The sequence below is a fragment of the Natrix helvetica genome (assembly GCF_964273705.1).
Source record: "Natrix helvetica genome assembly, chromosome: 3".
In the NCBI taxonomy this organism is placed as follows: Eukaryota; Metazoa; Chordata; class Lepidosauria; order Squamata; family Natricidae; genus Natrix; species Natrix helvetica.
The window spans coordinates 94,593,654-94,613,397 of NC_138549.1; the positions used below are offsets into that span (position 1 = coordinate 94,593,654).

Genomic DNA, 19,744 nt, shown 5'->3' on the forward strand with positions numbered 1-19,744 from the left:
TTATATTTCCAAATTTCTAAATTTCATCTTTTCTCATTTAATTTTTGATAATTTTTATTGGTGATATAAAAATGCATTTTTCCTAGAATGGAAAACTACTATTAAGTACCCCGCTTACTTTGATAAAGCAAATAATATATTCAACTTATTGGAATTTAAAGTCTTACCTAGAGCCAGCAACTGTTATTTTAATAGATAATTATATTCAACAATATTTTCTATCAGAGCATTATAAAAGAGACATTCTGCTTATACGGTACGTGGAAAAAGCAGGAGCAGGGCCATATCAGTTCCCTTAAATAGCTTGCTGGTAGTCAACTTTTGATGAAAACATTTTTCATGAATTCTTATACATAGTAATCTAATGAATAACTTCTAGACTGATATATTATTGTATTGTAATCCCCCCCCCAGATTTCTCATTTAGAGTTTTTCCATGTGGCTCTTGGTTCCAACAAAATAAAAGAAATACAACTATATGCTAAACTATATGCTCATTAGAAATGTGCACGTTGTGTCAAAAATTTATACATGTAATCTCTGTGAGAAAAATAATAATACTTAAATTCAATGTTTGTATTTTTTAAAAAATATTCAGTAAGTGGAGATGGATGACCAATGCAAGACTCACATTGATATTTTGATTCTATTATAAACCAATAAATGACTAACATTTTTTTCAACAAGAATATTTTTTCTTGTTTTTTCTTTAAACGTGTTCTATAATTTATCATGTTTATCGTATACATTTAGTTATTCACTACAGGTAAATACATATAAATGAAAATGACTCACTTTCTTCTGCAGTGCACAATGAAAGATGAAAATAAACATTCCCTGGAAAGCATTAAATACCGTGAAGAGGTATGCCATCACAATAGTCTCCTCGTTGATGTAAAGCAGTCCAAAAGACCATGTTAGACCAAGAAGACATAGGAGAGCAAATGCACCTAGAGCCCAAGACCTGAAAAATAAAATAAAATTAAGCAAGACTGCTGAGTTTAAAAAAAAATCACAGCACATTGCAAACTTATGCATTACATTTTCACTTGCTATGGTTATCTGTTGCTAGGTTTGCATTCAAACATTAAAAAAAATAGCCTTTCAACGATTAAAGAAGGAAACAGTCCTATTCTTTAGTGAAAGCAACAGTGGTAGATGAGCCCTTTCTCTTATTCATGACTGCAAAGGCACAGTACTATTTTGAAATGCAAAAAATAGAATCCATGATCCTGTATGTAACCTTTTATCTATATGTATGTATGTGTGTGTGTGTGCATTTTATCACAAATATTTAGTCATTAATAGAAGCCAGGTTTTTTTAATAAATGTGCTTGAAATCTGACATAACATACACAGATAAGCATAGTTATACAGGTTATATGGCAGTTCAGAAGCCTATAACCAGAAGCTCAAAAACTCTGCTAAACTAAGACTATATCGTCTAACTTTCATAGGAAAATGTCTTACTGAATGTGGTTAAGTATGTGGATTTAGCCGCAATATAAAATCTTTAAAGGATTTCATAATGAATAGTTTCGGGGAAAGAAAAAAAAAAGAAAGAAAGAAATCGCAGAGGACAGCACAGAATGAAAAGGGAAAAGGGATTTATTCATTGCATTCCACATCTAACTAATGATCTTACTTGATAAATGGCTTATTATCTTCATAGCTAGAAAGCATTATAAGCAGAAAAGAGAAACAAAATCATTAGACAGAAATTTAATTTGAAATTAATAAAAAAGCATTTTAGTAAAGTTCATACAAAAATTAGTTAAAAGGAGAGAATTCAAAGTGCAGATGCAAGCAATTTAAAATAATAAAGGCATTTAAGAATTGAAAATAGTTTAGCAAATTAGATATTTAGATTCATTAAAATTAGGGACAATCCAAGAAATTGTCCAAATTTTCAAGTTTTTTTCTTTTTTTTCTTTTTTTTTAAAGTCATGCTTTAAATTTGTTAATATAGGGTTCTATCTTACCCAGGTAAGTCCGTATTATAGTAGCCATCACAAACACGGTAATTACTGGTGTAGATGAGAAGACAAAAAGAGGAAGAAAAGGAAGAAAAGAGAGAGATGCTAAAGATTAGCTCTCTCTCTCTCTTAACATGCAACATGCAATGAAGTTGATATTGTGACCTATCTAAGCAATATCTACTTTGCAATGTTAGGTATCTTGCAAATTTACCCTTGTCACATTCTATTTTCAAAGACAATTTAAAAACCCAGTCTGCAGCACAATTGCTTGGAACTTATTAGAGGCTTATGGTAAAATTTATGCAGCCCTCCAGCGTCAGACTAATACAATAACCTAGCCTGAAATAACCCTATGACTTAAATGGTAAAAAGCTGGAATAGGCAACACAAGACTGAAGTGTTTTTAACTAGAAACTTCAAATCAATTTCTATTCCTTTAACCACAGAAACAGAAGGGATTGAAGCTGAAAGTGCAGACTTTATGTTGCCTAGTTCAGCTCTAAAGAGTGATCCACCACTGTCAGTTTTATTAAATTAAACATTGCTTTAATTTCTGTAAAAGAGAGCATTACGATAAAAAATAATTGTTTGTTAAATTAGCACAAAAAGGAACGGATAACCATCAAGATAGCCATAGTAATAGGAACAAACCCGCTTAGGAGGTCAGAGTTATGACTGGGGAAACTGCTGAGGACCCCCTAACTGCTGAGAATAATTTAAGAAAACAAACCCAGCAGAACAACATTAGCCGTGCAGAGAGGAAGGCAATTTCGAGGGGCATTTTAAATGCAAATGAAATGACTGTGCTGCCCTGGAATTTCAGGAAGGCACCAACCCAACGCCTTTGACCAACATGCCAAGGAGAAGTTATTTAATTTCAACCTTGTCTGTAACATTAGAGCAATGAATGTGTTGAAAGCAAGACTGGTGTTGTTCATTTCTAACTGACATCTGTGGTTCCTGGGAGACAAAGCCATGTGTTCCTAATGGAGGGGAGCTTTCAATCAGCTGAAACAATCAGACAAATAATCACAGTTTTGGATCTGAACACATAGCACTTACTTAATGTTTTCCAACCTGCTAGAGTCTGGTTTCAAAGTGTTTGAGTGCTTCACCATTTTGCACAGTGTGATCACCAGGAAGATAAGATTCAGCTGTCAAAACAGATACAAATGAAATTAAACTACTTCAAGAAACAGGTTGATTAATGACGATACTCCAGACTAAACAAAAAAAAAGAGGAAAAGCTATCATTCCCCAAACTATTGTGCGACATGAGTACTATCAGGAAAGTAGCTTCAACAAAAGATTAGATCAATGGTTAAAAAAAAACCCGCAGCAAATATGTTTTTCAGATAACATCTTGCATTCTTTTCAATGTAAATCAAATTGGTAGAATGCTCGCTTAAAGTTTTATTTTAGCATATTTATATAATATATACAATGCCTAGTGTAAAAAGTTACACTATGCAATCATAGTAATAATAAAAGAATAAAAACAATCCAGCATACTTAAATATGCTTCTACAACTCTACATTTTTGATCACTTAAGGTGCTTAACGCTATATGAATAAGAAAAAAAAGGTGAGAAAATCCTTTATTCAAAATTAACTGCAACATGATTTTTTTCCCATTTGCTAACAATTTGTTTTCTGCCTTTTTTTTTTTTTTGTATGTCTTGGTGGGAATGTGTTCAATGCATGGATTATCTTCTTTTCAGGTAAATATATTTCTGTGTCATGGCACAAGGTAATAATTAAACACAATTATGATATATCTACAAGTCATCATGGAAAAATAAAATATAAATTAAAAATAGTATAGTAAAATTAGCACAAGGCAATAATTTTAGCCTGATGTTGGGTGTGATAGTTTACCATCAATTAACTTCCGTTACAAATAATTCATCCACTGGGTAGATACCCACAAAGTTAATTTTAGCCCCTCCTCCACTTTTACAGGAATGAATAACAACCCATGACTCCCTTCTCCTTCCCAGTATGGGGTCCTTTGCATTCTATAAATTTCTTAGAAATTATTTCATTAGCTTTTTCAATGCTGGCTTACCAATGAATATGCATTTTTCATGAAATTAAAATGTATCTGCCAAAGAATAATAGATTACAAATGACAAATCGTGTATTTTCTGTTTTTCTGCTCTGATGTCTATTGAACACAGGTCTATTTCCTGAAACAGGAGGTCTGAGATCTAATCTTTCTGTCTTTTTCCACACAAAACTATTATTGTTAGGCTAGGAAAAGGTAAATATATTGTTCCTAGACTACTTAATCAAACTCTCATCATCCCATTCCCATTCACTTGCTATTTTGGTGTTTTGGTGATGTAACTGGTTCTCTGCCAAATTGTTTCATGACTTACACTGAAAAAACTGCTCATATTTTATGTGTACTGATATTCATATTGCCTGTGTGGAGTTTCTGGCCCCAATGGGGAGAGAGATTACAACCAAGGGGCCAATATTCAGGTCTTTGATATATTGCATAATGCCATTGGCTGCCTCTTGGGAACTGAACCCTGGGCTGATTACGAAAAGAATAGCTTGTAGAATGATGGGCTGACAATTTGGCAGCAATGAAATTTGAAGCTGTGGTTGATGCACGTATTTATATTAATCAGATTGTATGAGGTTGTCCCTTGTTTTCATGGCTTAAAGTGTACATAGTTTAGGTCATCGCAGTAAGTTTTTGTCTGTTTGTTGTAAAGGCCCCACTGGGGCCAATCAGTGAACATTGTGAGTTTTAATAGTGCCAGAGTTACTAAGTGGGTATAAATGAAACTATTTCATCTCTTGTTTTTATGCTTCTAATTTATTTCTAATTTGTTTCTTAGACTGCCTAGGACCATCCGCACATTAACCAAATATTACTACTGATATAAATAAAATCTATATGTCAAAATGTTGTATTCAACTTATTTATTTATTGAATTTAAAATCTGACCTAAGCTTTCTAACATGAGCCAGGTATATATAGGTATTAATTGTGACAAGAAGTTATAATTTATCCCTCCAAAAAAGGATGCACAAATCCACAATTCCCAACACCAACCCTATGTGGGTTGGCCAGGAGTGAAGTTCAATTTGGTCTTTGTTCTCATTTAGCACTATTAACTACTAACCATATTAGCTATCTTCAACAAGCTACAAACTTTAGCCATGGTTATGATATGTGGTAGATGTAAGATAGTATCACCCAGCTGTTTCGGATGTTATCTGTCTTATGCCAGTATAATTATTTATGTGCCACCCATTTTCTCTAGAGGCAACTCTGAACATCTTACAAATTTAGTGATTTAAGCCCAAAATACCTGGAAGGGATTCCTGATATGTGGCATTATAATCTATTTCATGTTATCTATGTCAATAAACTATCAATTAATGGAATCAGCCTAAACAAATCAGCCTTGTTGGAAAATTTGGGTGCAATAAACAAACAAATGAAACAATACATTTGGAAGCTTCTGTTGAAAGAAGAAAAAAGTGGTTGGAAGAAAATGCCCCTGTATTTTATCAGGGATAATAAATCTTCTGCAAAAAATAGAAAGAGAGGGGTGGAGAGGAAATAAAAGTATCTTAAAAGTACTATAAATCCAAGATGATGTGCCATATGACAATATGGCATAGCATGATTCTTCTCTGTATCTTAGTGAATATAATATAAAGCAATAAACTCACGTTCATTATCTGAAAAGCAATACTTAGAAACCTTTCAAATATCAGCAAGGCATTTATAGAACCTTTCCTAAAATTATTACAATGAAAGAATAGCATCATGATAAAGACAAGCAAAGTCTCCTGAAAGAGAACTGCCTTTGACTCCTGCTATTAACCATGACAACAATAACAACAACAAGGAAAACCATAGTCCTCTGTACTTTATTCTGTTTCTGAACACAAGTATGTAATTCAGTGTGTGTGTGTTTTGATGTTACAACATTTGTTTTGCCACATACACCCTATGGGCCTACGATCAGGGGTGGGTCCAGCAGCCACTACTGCCTGTTCCACTCATGGGTGTGCTTCGTTGGCATGCTTCACTTGCGTTTGTGCGCTTGATGCATGCATGCTCAGTACAATAAAAATTGTTCTATGTATAGACAGAAGCCAAAAACAAGATGGTGGCACCTATGGTGGCGCCAGGAAAACCAGTTCAGGGGCATGGCAGGCCTCGGTTGCTGCTGGTTTCAGTGACCCAAGCCACTACTAGTTTGGTTGAGCCATCCGAACTGGTAGGAACCCACCACTGCCTATGATTTTGTCCCATAATTTACTTAATCACAGAAAAGGAAAACAAGCAAGAAAGCAAATAAACCTCCTGTCAGCCCTGGAAGCCATCTTTTTCATTGGAGCTTCAAGGCTGCCACATTTAGTGCCTGGAAAAATGGGAGGGGGGAGTTGTGAGGAGTGGTGAAGGATTAGTGATAGCAACATTCCTTTCTCTGGGAATCAAGGGTATTCGGCCTGCACCTGGATGGGAGTGACTGGCGGTTGTCTTCAGTTGGGATGATTAATTGATTGGATCATGTGATGGACTTGTGGGTGCAGGGGGTGGGTCTTTGACTTTCTTTGGAGTGGGGAAAACCCGGAACTTTCAGTTTCGGGTTTTCCCAGATGTGCCAATATGACATCTCTAATAAAATGGAACTTTGAGAAACTTCAAGCCTTGGAGACTTCTTTCATTGGGGGTATTACTTGGAACCCTGACATTAACCTGAATCCTGTTTTTAAACCATAACCAGCCCCCTAACCACCATAACCATAACCAGCCCCCTGAGCACCGACCCGTCACCCAGGAGGTGTAAAGAATCAGAGAAGTTGGAGGAGTGACACCTCCTTTGAATAAATTGAGCCTTAAGCTAAATTTATAAGCTAAAGAACTTTAGGCAGATTGCTTTATCATGGGAAATATGAGAAGCTAAAAACAGCCTGAAACTGTGATCTGCTTAAATAGGAGTGGGTACCTTTCTCTGACGACACATTTCTGAGAGGTGCAGTAGGATTTCCAATAACTTTGGGCTTTTTAAAAATAATTTGGGGTAATTTTTAAAGATGTGAATGGAAATTGGAGGCCTTTAGGAGAAAAAAAAATCACACTTATTCTTCATGGGGTGAAATCATACTGTTGTAGTTCAGCCATTTTTTTAACCAAACTTCAAATATAGGCATTTGAAAGCATGAGAACTGGAAGAGTTTATCTCTGAGAGAAATTTTCATTCCTGTTTTCACCCAATATTGAGAGTAAAAAAATAAAATAAAGATATGACTGTGTTTTATATTTATTACTCAGCTATTTCGTCACTTCCTTTGCTCCCTTACTTGTGTGTCATTTTATAAATCAGATTGCCTGAATTTTATATTGCAGACCTAAATTCACAATTCTATAGAGTTGAAAAATGCATATAGCTGGTCTAATGTTCATTAGTTTATACTGACAATGGTACCTTATTTTAATAACTCAAGATAATAATATTTTATTCTTTATATGGCCATAAGGCCAATATATATGTAAGCATTTCCCTTTTTTTTCTTATTATAGGAAAACTCTAGAATGTTCAATGTATGATAGTTCTCATTTTATCCAAGTTTCTTGAATTTAAAACACCCATGAAACATCCTGCATATCACATAAAGCATTTTGAAATGTAAGTTATGTTCACAAAATAGGAGAGACTTTACCCATATTTGGATCAGCATATCAAAGTTTACTGTCTAGTAGTTTATTGCCTCAGAGCATAAAAATCCAAGGGAACTAAGGATAGTTAATATTTACCTTCTTAAAACAGAAATTATTGAACTGTTTATTCACCATTCATGAGACAAAGTCTTTTTTGTGAAATGTTTGTGTAACATTTTAGGATACAATTCCTAAAAGTTCAGGAAGCTTTTTCACCAAAGCCCAACATGAATGGCAAGATTATCAGCTCATCTGGAAATACCTAAGATGAATGTGGATTTTCTTTTGCTGGTGATTGTAGAGTTTAAAAGAGCACACAGTTAATTTTAGAGGCAAAAAATCCACTTAACCAAATCTTAATTTAAAATTCATTTCATCTAAGCTGAAGACCTGACATGGATTGAATAAGAAGGGGAAAAAAGGGAACACATGCTGAAGTAGCCTCCCTGAACTGCACAAGTTCTGACTCTATTTGCCATCCCTGGAGTTTTTTGTTGTTGTTTTTAATTACCAATTCAGCTCCAAACTGGCTCAAGAACCTTCTTTTAGCCATACAAGCCCCATTCCTTTCTGGAACATGCAACATGAAGAAGACTTCTAAATGAGTTGCAAACTGAACTCTCACTGAACTGGATGAATTATTAAAATTTCAGATGGAGCTAACCAAATGACAAGAACAGTTCCTGACATGTCATGATCCGGGCTTCATTAAATCATTTCAGGCATACTAATAGTTTTTTTGCCACTCATTACTTATACACAGATATACATTACTTATATACATAGATATAACAACCCTGGTTTCCCATAGGTAAAGACATAAAAAAATCTAAAAAATTCTTAGACTGGGATGGCGTGACAAATACTTTCCTTTTTAACAAAGTGGAAAAATGATTCTGAAAATGTATCATTCTTTAGTTATCTAAAGTCAATTTAACACTACTTTGTTTCCCTGAAAATAAGACCTTCCTGGATAATAGGCTCAATTAGGCTTTTGAGCACATGCACTAAAATAAACCCTCCCCAAAAATATTGCAACATAGCAGCAGCATGAGGTGATCACGATTGCTGCCTCCTGCACCTCAAAAATAATAAGATCTCCCCCAAAATAAGACCAAGTGCTTATTTCAGGGGTAAAAAGAAAATAAGACCCTGGGTTATTTTTGGGGAAACAATGTACAACATCATAAAGCATATTATAAATTACTTGACTTTTCCCAAATCATTCTTTTTTATATTTTATATTATTTACATTTAAAAGTGAGGTTGGATCGGAGATATTGTCACAAAACAAATTAATTTAAAAAAAAACCCTTTACTATTTATTTTGTCTATGAAAATATCATCTTCCTTTTAAATTAACTGACTTTATAATTCTTTTTTAAAGTGCAGAATGTATTTTTAGCTCCTTTGTGTTGTTAAGTTACATAAATATCAGGAGGAAACTCAACAGATTAAAGGGAAGAATTCCTTCCAACTCCAAAGTCTCTTTCTCAGCAATTCTTTGTTTCTAATTTATAGGAACAATAAGAATTGTATTCTTAACTTCCCATTTCCCCCTCATTCGACTTCAGGCATTTGAAACTGAATAGATAGGGACAAATCCTATTCTTCTTTATAAAAATGATTTTAAAATGCAATTAATTGTATCAGTAACCCAATCAAACATTTTGGAGTCTTTTGTCTATGAGATAAATTTGGAGTTGCTTTCCTTTGTTTTTAAATTTTGAAAGTGCATGCTAAGTTTCAGTGTTATACTGTTTACATGTATTATAGTGTTTATGTTTGTTATTCAAATTTTGCCAATTAATTTGATAAAATTAAAATATTTAAAAATGTAAAACAAATATTAAAAATATTAAACACTTAATAATTCTAAATTGAAAAGACTTCATACTACCTATTTATAAAAATATTTTGAGGAAATTTGATTTTTTTTAACCTCTCAGAAATTTATCACACTAGAAATATATATAGTACATTTATTCCAGTTTTTAAAAATAAATATAGCAAGGTCAAACATAGGGCATTTACTTATGCTCTATGTACACCTACTATGAACATTAGATTATGAGAAAAAAATATTCAAACCACATTAAATAGGTATTTTTCTTGAATTACATATATTACACTACATTTGTACATTTTAAAATATATAAACATGTACTTTAACTACACAAATTGATGCTGTCTCAGCACTTAAATTTAAGACTACTACTTTCATACTGAATACAAAAACCTGGCTTCCTAAATATTTGTTACTGGGCAACTAATTCTCTCTTTCAAAAGGGGGAAACAAGGACAACCCCCTCATCATATTATAAGTCTAGGATATTAATTTATGTTATTAAAAACTTTTTAAAAGGAGTGGATTATTATAGTAAAAGTGAAATATTCATAGGATGAAACAGGCTTTTTACTAATGGTTAATATTAATCCCTTACAAAATATCTTAACTAGTTTCTAAATGTTCATTAACAATAGCTTACACATTTTAATTTTTTTCTATAATAATGAGGGTTTTAAAAAACAAAATAACCAAAGCATCTAATCCACAATTATTTTGTTAACATATTCTTCAACAAATCCATATTTCTCCCAACCAATACTTTCAAAAATATGTGGCATATTTATAAATGGTTAAATGCTAACAGCAGCTTTTGAAGTGATAACGCAAGCATGGCCGTATTTTTATAATGATGGTAATTGTAAATTCTTGAATTATGTTGATTGTCCATTTATGCTTATGACTCTTGTTTGGCTACAACATTCACATTCAACTGTTTCAGAATCATTACACTTCCCTTTTTTTTTCTTGGTGGGGACGATTAGAGGGCAATGCAATTGCTAGACAAGAATTACTGCAAGGAACTCTGCAGTGATTGCTACCTGCTGTTTCATATTTTCTGAAGTTGGGAATACTGTTCCCAAAGGCCTTCCACTTCTCAGCCTAAATGATTTGCAGGATAATAATGTCATGGCTGGTAAATAATAGTGGACTCTAACTGTACATGGTCAATACGATTAAATATCCATCACCCTGGTTTCTATTCTGACCTGGTTAGAAGCAAACAGCAATATCTGCAGCAATGCCCAAGGCTCAGACAAAATGTAATGTTTTAGAAAGAAAGATAAGAACAAACTGAACAAAGAAGTGAGAACAATATTTTTTTTTACAAATCCATAAATACATTCACATATTCTCAAACATATGTACGAATATAGATGTATTAAACAGGCATACTTTGTGTCTTCCCTGTAGAGAAAGAGAGAAGAGATGGAATAGACTTTCTGAATTCTTTTTCATCATACTATTTTTAATTATTATATGTATATCCAGAGAAAGTGTCATTCTTACTACTCCCTATTGTTAATACCACACTTCTGTGGTTTTGTTAAACTACTGTTCATTGTGAAGTTAAAAAACAAAACATACTTCATTAATAAAGATTCTTCACTAAATTTGTACAGATCAACCTCATTCAATGAGCTATGCAGTTGAAAACATGTTGCATAAAGAAAATTCATTGATATGAGCAAGTTAAACAAGTCAGGGAGCCAAATGCAAGCTTATTCCTTTTTATGGGCATTGAAGAAAAGAGGTTGAAGAGATTGAGTATAAGAAGGCTTTTCTTCGAGGGTCACACATGTTTTAACATTAAACAAGGAATGAGGAATAGTGCAGTGTATTTTACTGTGTCCTCTATACTCACTTACATCAATCATAACTTTAAAGAAGTCAGAAAAAATTATAGAACAAGTTCTCTAACATTACATTCTACTTGAGAGGATTCAAAGAATGGAAACTGGAAATGGGATCCTCTTTTAAGTAAGAAAGCCTTCAGTGATGAACTTCAAATTTATTTAAAATTGGTTCTGTGGGCGTGGCAGGGGAAAGATACTGCAAAATCCCCATTGCAACCCCACTCTGGGACCAGTCAGAGGTGGTATTTGCCGGTTCTCTGAACTATTCAAATTTTCTGCTATTGGTTCTCCAGAACCTGTCAGAACCTGCTGAATTTCACCCCTCCTTTTACTGTGATAATTATTTTTTAATATAAATTACCAAATATATTACCAAAAGAGAGCTCTATAAGGAACAATGAAACTAAATATTGTCCTCATGCCATAATATCATAATAACCATGAACCCATTCATGACAATTATTTACCATAACCCTTGTTATAAATTGTCATCTGTATTGTTATACAAGTAAAAGCAGCTGCAAGTACAACTGTTATATACTATGCTATGTGTCAATGATAAGCAACTTTTCCATATTGTCCAATCTAGATAATTGCTAACTGCTGACATTGCTAGATTTGCCTGTTACCTAAATGTTGAAAGAAAAGTATGCTGATTCAGTCTATCATTAATTATTATGCATCTTACTATATAAATTGATTTCATAATTCTTCATTAATTTGATGGGAAAGACCACTCACTTTGGTCCAAATTAGCATGAAGACCACTAGTTAATTCAACAGGCCTTCTCTACCTTTCTTTCTCACTTTAAGATTGTGCAATTCAAAAGCTAATCATGATGGACAAATGGCTTTCTAACCCATATAAGGCATAATGCAGCGGAACGGGGAATTTGGACAAACACAGAGAGTACATTCCTTCTTCTTAGACAATGAAAAAAAAATCCACCTCCCTTTGTTTTGGATTATTTGTTATATTAGTTCTCTTCCTGTTTTTAAGTCCAATCCACTGATCTCAGTTGTGTCGCTTGTTGTGGATAATATGATTACTTTGATTTATTTAAGTTGTTATAATCATTGTATTTTTGAATATGTGTGTGTGTGTATGTTTGTACTTACAAAGCTGGTAAGCTTTTCTTAGACGATAAAGAATTAAAGTCATATTCAATCATTACTATTTCTATTTTCTGAAATATGATACATTTTGCAATTTAGACAATCATTAATAGAATCAAAAAGTACTAGATAATTTAACTTTGTATAATAATGTAAAGACTGATGTGATATAATTATATTTGATAACATCTCAAAAGAAAGATGTTGGAAAGGAATTAGACATTTCAATTTTAAATGCAAATGACAGACTAAAGGTATCTGACTCTAACAGTAGTTAGAAAGCACACATTAAAAAAGGTGTAAACCTTAAATAAAAGGAATAAGAAATACTCCTATGTACACTTTCCTTACATGAGTGGCTTTGAGTTCAACCGCTTTTTTTCCTAATAGTTATATTAGAATTATACCCTAAATAAATTCAATTAACTATCCATATTTAATTACTCTAGTGATCTGTATGTTGTTACTCATCAAATATGACTGTTTACAGACAGTGCCATGGGGCGGCGCCTAGGAGCAGAGCCTTCTCTGTGGCGGGCCCAGCCCTGTGGAATGACCTCCCCCCGGATATAAGGACCACTACTGACCTCCGCTCCTTCCGTGTAAAGCTCAAGACCCACCTATTTCAAATAGCCGGCCTGGCTCAATCATAACTTCATAACGCTCCTGATGGGTTTTTTAATTCAGTAATTTTATTTAATGGGATTTTAAATTGTGTTTTTTAATTGTCTTTCACTTATGAGCCTACCTCCTCCATGCACATGTATATGCCTTTGTTCTTTATGTATGTATGTTTGTCTTCATCTGTATTTTATCTGTTTTGATTGTACGCCGCCCCGAGTCCTTCGGGAGAGGGTTGCGGCTAATCAAATAAAATTATTATTATTATTATTACAATTTTCACAAATTAAAACAACATATCTACCGTATTTTTCAGAGTATAAGACACATCTTTTCCCCGAAAAGAGGGTGAAAATCTGGGTGCATCTTATACACTGAATACAGCATTTTTGGCCTCCCGAAACCCCGCCCCCTTCGCAAAAATGGATGTGCATAGGATTTGAGATGCCTGCAAAGTCCTCTTGGGGGCTGGAGAGAACAAAAACAAATGTAAAATGGGCCATTTCCTGTTCATCTTTGCACCCCCCCCCCAGCCCCTAGGAGCACTCTACAAGCCTCCTAAAGCCTATGCATGCCTTGGTTTTTGTGAAAAACAGACCGTTTTGGCTCATTTTTGCTCCCCCAGTCACTAGGAGCACTTTGCAGGCCTCTCAAACTCTCTTCATGCCCTGTTTTTCACAAAAAAATGAGGTGTGCAAAGGGTTTGGGAGGCCTGCAGAGTGCAAAAACATTTTTTTAAAAAATTTACCTCTTCAAAATCTTGGAGAGTCTTATACTCCAGTGTCTTTTACTCTTAACTGGTATTCAGTTAAAATGTTTTTACTACGTCCACCAGTTAAAAATTCTTTCCAAAGATTTTGCAGAAAGGAACTCTTTTCTTCCATTTACTTAAAGATCAGAAAATTGGAGGAAGCTATTTCACAGTAAAAAATGATGGTTATTTTTCTAGGCCCTAGTTCTTTTGATTTATCAAGAACTATAGTATATCTATAATAATTTCTTCTGGTTATACAAAGTGTGGCATGAAACCAGATAAGAAGGTATCTGGCTGCAAAGGTAACTGGAGACCCAGGTGGTAAAACACTTGTTGTTGGTAATTACAGCATCTTGAATTGGGCCAAGAAATACATGTTTCTCCTGCAAAATACATGTTGTTCTGCTGAATTGGTTAGCAAAAGAAGAGCTGCATTATGTGTCACCTGCAGCTTCCAAGTTCTCCTTAAGGGCAACCCATGTAAAGTGAATTAGTAAATTACTGATTAGTAAATCAGTAAGTGTAACTGAGATATAAAAATGACATTTGCTGCTTTAATCCAGGAAAGGGTGCAACTTAAAAACCAACAAAGCAGGCTCACTTTTTTTTTTTGTCTAGTCTGCACCTCTTATAAAAAGACTCAGAGAGAACTGAGTCTAGGACAACTCTTAAACTGTGTGCCAATTCATTCAGGTGAAGTTCAGCTCATGGAATTAGAAAATGTCTCTGCCAGGATTACTTCCACCTTGCTGGTATTTCATCCGAGCTCATAGACATAAACATTATCTATAGTTCTAATCATTTCCATGTGCTGATCTAGGGATCTTCTTAGGTTGTTAATCTCCTGTTGCTATTTAGTAAAACAAGGAGCCCACTTGGATCAATCTCCAAGAAGCTGCTGCTTAACAGTGGCCTTAAGAAGTTCATTATTGTCTTCATATTCCAGATGTGTCCACTGAATCACTGGAACATTTTCCAAGTGCCTACTGGAAACCAACTGAACCCATAAATATTATGAGTTAAACCATCTTAATGGTTCCATATGGAAGTTTGTAGAGGCCACAAGCACAGGCGGTGTACCATTTCACTCAAACTGGTAGCGGAAATCATGGCTGGGCCTGCCCACCCGGGCTCTATGCTCTCCTATTTAGGCATGTTTTTGAGGCTGGGTGCATGCATGAGCAAAGTGCATATGCAGAAGACCGGGTGCATGTGTGGAAGGGCCGTGCAGCGAACTGGTGGTAACAAAATGTGAAAACCATGTTAGCCTCAGATGTTAACTGGGCTGAAAGTCAATGCTAGACCCAAAGTCATCCAGCAGTTTGCTGTGTTGAAAGTGGATTAATAGCCTTCATAGTTCACTAAGTATTAGAAATCCAAAAGGTATCACCCAAAGAGGCAATACAGACATGCAAGAATTAATGTTCACATTTATATTTATATCATTTATATAGCAATGCCACTGTCCTTATACAACATATGTGTATGGAGGAACTCTAATTCATTTCAAACATAGCCACCAATATCCCTGAAAAAAAAATTGGGTTCATTTACAATAGGTATTTTTATAAATAAATATTATAATCTAATAACAAAAAAACACAATGCATCAAATTAATCTATGAGAAAAACTAAAATGAAAGAGGTCATATTCTTACCAGAATAATGAAGGTAACAGGCCCAATAAAACTCCAGATAAAATAGTTGTCCACCTTGAGCCAGCAACTGTTTTAGAAAAGAGAAAAAAAAACAGTCCATGAAGAAAAAAATATTATAACAATTGCAAAAAAAACCTAACTTTCACTGACTCATGTTTATGAGATATCTTTTAGCAAACAAAAAAAGTCTATGAACAAAATAATATTATGAAAATTGCAAAAAAACTAACTTTCACTGACTCATGTTTATGAGACATCTTTTAGCAATGACATTAAGTGGAAATCCAATTGAAATCTATTCTTATAAATAACTTAAACCTCTTCATAAATGAGGTTTGGAACTTTAGGGAGGCTGACCAAATCAATGAAAGTGAAAATAATTAATGAACAAACATAATCTATAGTATCTGCACTATCCCATCCATCCATCCATCCCTCTCCTCTCCTAATGGAAATAAATTGTGTTTGTTCATGAAACATTCTTTGTGTGGAAATCTGAACAACATTAAACTATAGGTAAACATATATTTTATGCAACCTAGTTATGCTATTCATCATATTTTTGTGTTGATTACCAACTCTTATTTTCAAATTTATCCAAACTAGACATTCCCTATTTAAGGACTATTTACAAACCACAGCCTCATAATAAAAAAAATAGGCTTGCAGTATTGTCCACAGTTCTATTTATGTTCTTGAGCACTGGAATCTATCTAACTTCAAAACACAACAAACACACTAACTCGAACACACAATACGTAAATCCTTTCTTTGCCATGATTTATTTTCTTCTCACTCTCTGTGCCTACTTTTTGTTCCATTAAATCAAGTTGAGAGTTGGTAGCAGTAAAATAAAGAAAATGCTGAAAAATTAATAAACAACATAGTAGATGAGGTTAATTTCCTCATCTAATTTCCACACACGGACCAATTTTTGTGCTTCTGACACACACACATGGTCCATGTCCCTGCTGCACAGTGCCTTAAAATTTGCTATTGTACTATTCAATCTATTGTTTAACTATAACAAGAATTAGATCCCAGTAAGCTTGGCTGATTAAAAAAAAATACCAAGCAAGATCAGACCTGACTTGGAAGGGAGATTATTATAAAATCCCCAAGCTGAAAGTTAAACTCAGACGCCAAAAAAACACCCCACCCTCATTTCACTTTTGCCATGAAAACAATATGAATATGTCTATTCAATCACCAGGAATCAACCTTAATTCTGCTTTATTATCAGATCATCATAAACATACCTATCAGAAATTCAGAAAATAATTAGACATCCTACTTTTTCCAGCAAAAAAAGGTGTACTACCAATAAAAAGCCACCATTCCCAACTGTATATTCAACAATTAAAAGGAAATAGCATTAAACTAAATTAAGCATCGGCTATGAGGACTCAATTCATTTAATGATTCACTTTTTATATATTTCAAGTAGCTCCCTAATGAATCACTTTTATTTGTCTTTCATCAACAGCTAAATTAAGCAGACTTTTGTATTAAACAATATCTGACCATGCTGTAAGTATTTAATCAATGGACAAAGCAAGCACTATTAGAATTCACATTTATGTCTTCAGTTATACAAATCCTCAGTAATATCTTGTGTCTCTCTTTTATAACTTTATGTAATACCCTATTTTATAAACAGAAGATCTACCTGATAAAATATAACCAAATTGAAAAATATAGATTGAAATGCTCAGCTATCACTTTCAGAGGATATTTTACCAGAAGACCAATTGAACAATGATATCTTTTAAAAAGTTAAAACTAAGGTATTATATTTTGCAATAATGTAATTTGATTTCAGCAAAATTCCCTATACCTATTCTTTCATGTAAATTACATTGGGAGTATAAATAAAAGTAACCAAGATTTGCTGTGAATGAAGGCAAACATAATGATGCAAGATTGAATTTGGGTCAATCACTGGGACCAGAGATTTACTCTTCCAAGCTTTTGGACTCGTGCTGGAGTACATCTTCTCTCTAATGGAATATGTCCTTTGGGCTGTTTGATGTGTTGATAGATGGCGACTGGTTGTTGTTTCCTTGTGCTGCCAAGCCCTCAACTCCTAAGTTTTCATTGATAGCCTCACATTGCAATGAACAAAGGACACACATTTAATTTCACAGCAGCAAAAATAGTTGGCCACCCAGGTACAAAGATAGGCAAGGAAATGATTGAAGCCTGGATATAGGCCCCTTGTCAGCTAACAAGAATTCTGATTTACCACCAGCTTATCAAATACTAAGGAGCCGAGGACATGGAAACACTGCTATCATCAACGCACCAATCAGCCAATAGGAAGGCACCACATAAACATGACTCACAGAACAGACCGAAGTATGTATTCCAGTAGAGACAAAAGTCTCTTAAGATGGGCTCCAGCATGAGTCCAAAATTCGGAAGAGTATATCTCTGGTTCCGGTGACTGACCCAAATTCTATTTCACAAGAATCACATTACCATTCCCTACTAACAATGTCTTCAGATATTCTTTTACTTGTTGTGTTTCATTCATCATTTATTTCAGCAGGGTTGGCTTTCTATCTGATAGCTAACACACTCAGTAAAATAATTCAAAATACTAGATGCTAAACACATATACTTACGCATTCTTTGCTCCATAGCTTGTATAGTCAATAGCTGCTGAAACACCGACAACAGTTGCAGGAAAGAGATAGCCAGCAACATAATAGTACTTCTTCCTGGAATATTCACTTTCAAATACTTCTACTAACATAAGATACAGTTGTACCCCTTCTAGGCACATCCAGGCAAAGGCTGCCAGGAAGAAAAAATGTAAGAGGCCTGCAAATATGGGACAGGCAATCTGCAAAGAAACATAAACAATCAAATGCAAACTACAATTTCTTCAACCTTGCTTGTGTAGTCTGACATTTCCAAAAATAAGAATAAGGTGGTTTCAACCCAGAGCTCAGATTTTAGAAAGAGCCTACTATAATCTCAGGCTGAGAGAACCACTCCAAAGCAGAAGTTTCTATTCGGCATGGTTAAACGTCTGTGTGTTCTCGGTAGCTGTACCCTGTCCTTTGTTGCACTCTGTAAGTTAAGATATGGAAAATGTGTGCCTGTTCACATTATTCAGCGTAATGGAATATCAAGTATGGAAAGCAGCCTATTAATTTTGGGTACGGAAATCTTAACAGTCTGCTGCAAGGCTTATACTGCAAATGATTTGGTACAGAAAGATAAAGAAACACTGCCGCTAAATGTATTATTTATAACTTCTATTGAAGAAAAAAAAAAGAACATGCCATTGCAAGGAATTCCATTTCCTTTCGTATTCAATATTTTTTTTTCTTTTCTACATAAGACGGAGTGCTGTATTACTAACCAGGCTATGAACACAATCCTTAAACTCGAGGAAAGCTTATTTTAGAAAAGTTGTAATTCTGTCTCAGGTCTTTAAAATTTAGGTCTTCCATTATGAAAAGTGAAGGTAATAAAATGTCATTCTTTTGAGGGGGAAGGGCAGTTGAGAAACTTCAAAAAGAACTATATAGAATAATTTTAGCATTATTGCATCATTTAGATATATAATGCACCTATATAATGCCAACTCTGGATAGATAGTACTCGAGTTACGACCAGTCATTTCGTGACTGTTCAAAATTAGGAGACCTCCCCAGGGCTACTTACAACTCAAATTCAAAGTTCTGACTGCCCTCCCCAGTCATGTGATCATTTGGATGCTTTGCAACCGCCCCTCATTTACAACTGCTCTACAGTCACAGTGACAGTGATTTACAATGTTTTATGATGCCATTTACTTCCAGTTTCTGGGAGGGGGGTTATATCCCAGACTATCGATTCTCTTAAAAACCACCGTGTTAAATGGCTGTGATGATTCACTTAACAACTGCGGCAAAAAAGAACATAAAATTGGGCACAGTCACATGGCAACATGCTTAATGACTGGCGTGACTTAGGGCTGAAATTGCAGGCTCAGTTATGGTTTTAAGTTTGAGGACTACCTGTACCACAAAATCCCTAATGGGGATTTAAGCCTTTAACAAGTACTGCTTTGGTTTTACGCCTCTCAGCAATACTGCTTCTATTTTATTCTTACAAATGTTATTTTATTCGGCTTCATTGTTAGAGGACCGCGGAACTTTTACAAGGAGCTGTATGCCAGTATGAATGATTATTGCAATGCTTGCTATTTGTGCATGTAGTA

General features: G+C 34.4%; 1 protein-coding gene across 18 annotated transcripts in view; it reads right to left on the bottom strand.

The window, feature by feature from the left end:
* Positions 1-19,744, bottom strand: part of ADGRL2 (adhesion G protein-coupled receptor L2) — a 265,400-nt gene that overhangs the window by 15,746 nt on the left and 229,910 nt on the right. For 12 of the 18 annotated variants that reach the window (XM_081946479.1, XM_081946467.1, XM_081946480.1 and 9 more), the window contains 5 exons: positions 18,156-18,376; positions 15,529-15,595; positions 3,042-3,133; positions 1,983-2,027; positions 796-964 (listed from right to left, as the gene is read on the bottom strand). In XM_081946479.1, coding sequence (XP_081802605.1) covers positions 796-964; positions 1,983-2,027; positions 3,042-3,133; positions 15,529-15,595; positions 18,156-18,376 — 594 coding nt within the window. The remainder of the gene's footprint in view (positions 1-795; positions 965-1,982; positions 2,028-3,041; positions 3,134-15,528; positions 15,596-18,155; positions 18,377-19,744) is intronic. The other 6 variants (XM_081946481.1, XM_081946482.1, XM_081946468.1 and 3 more) reach the window with 1 other exon arrangement.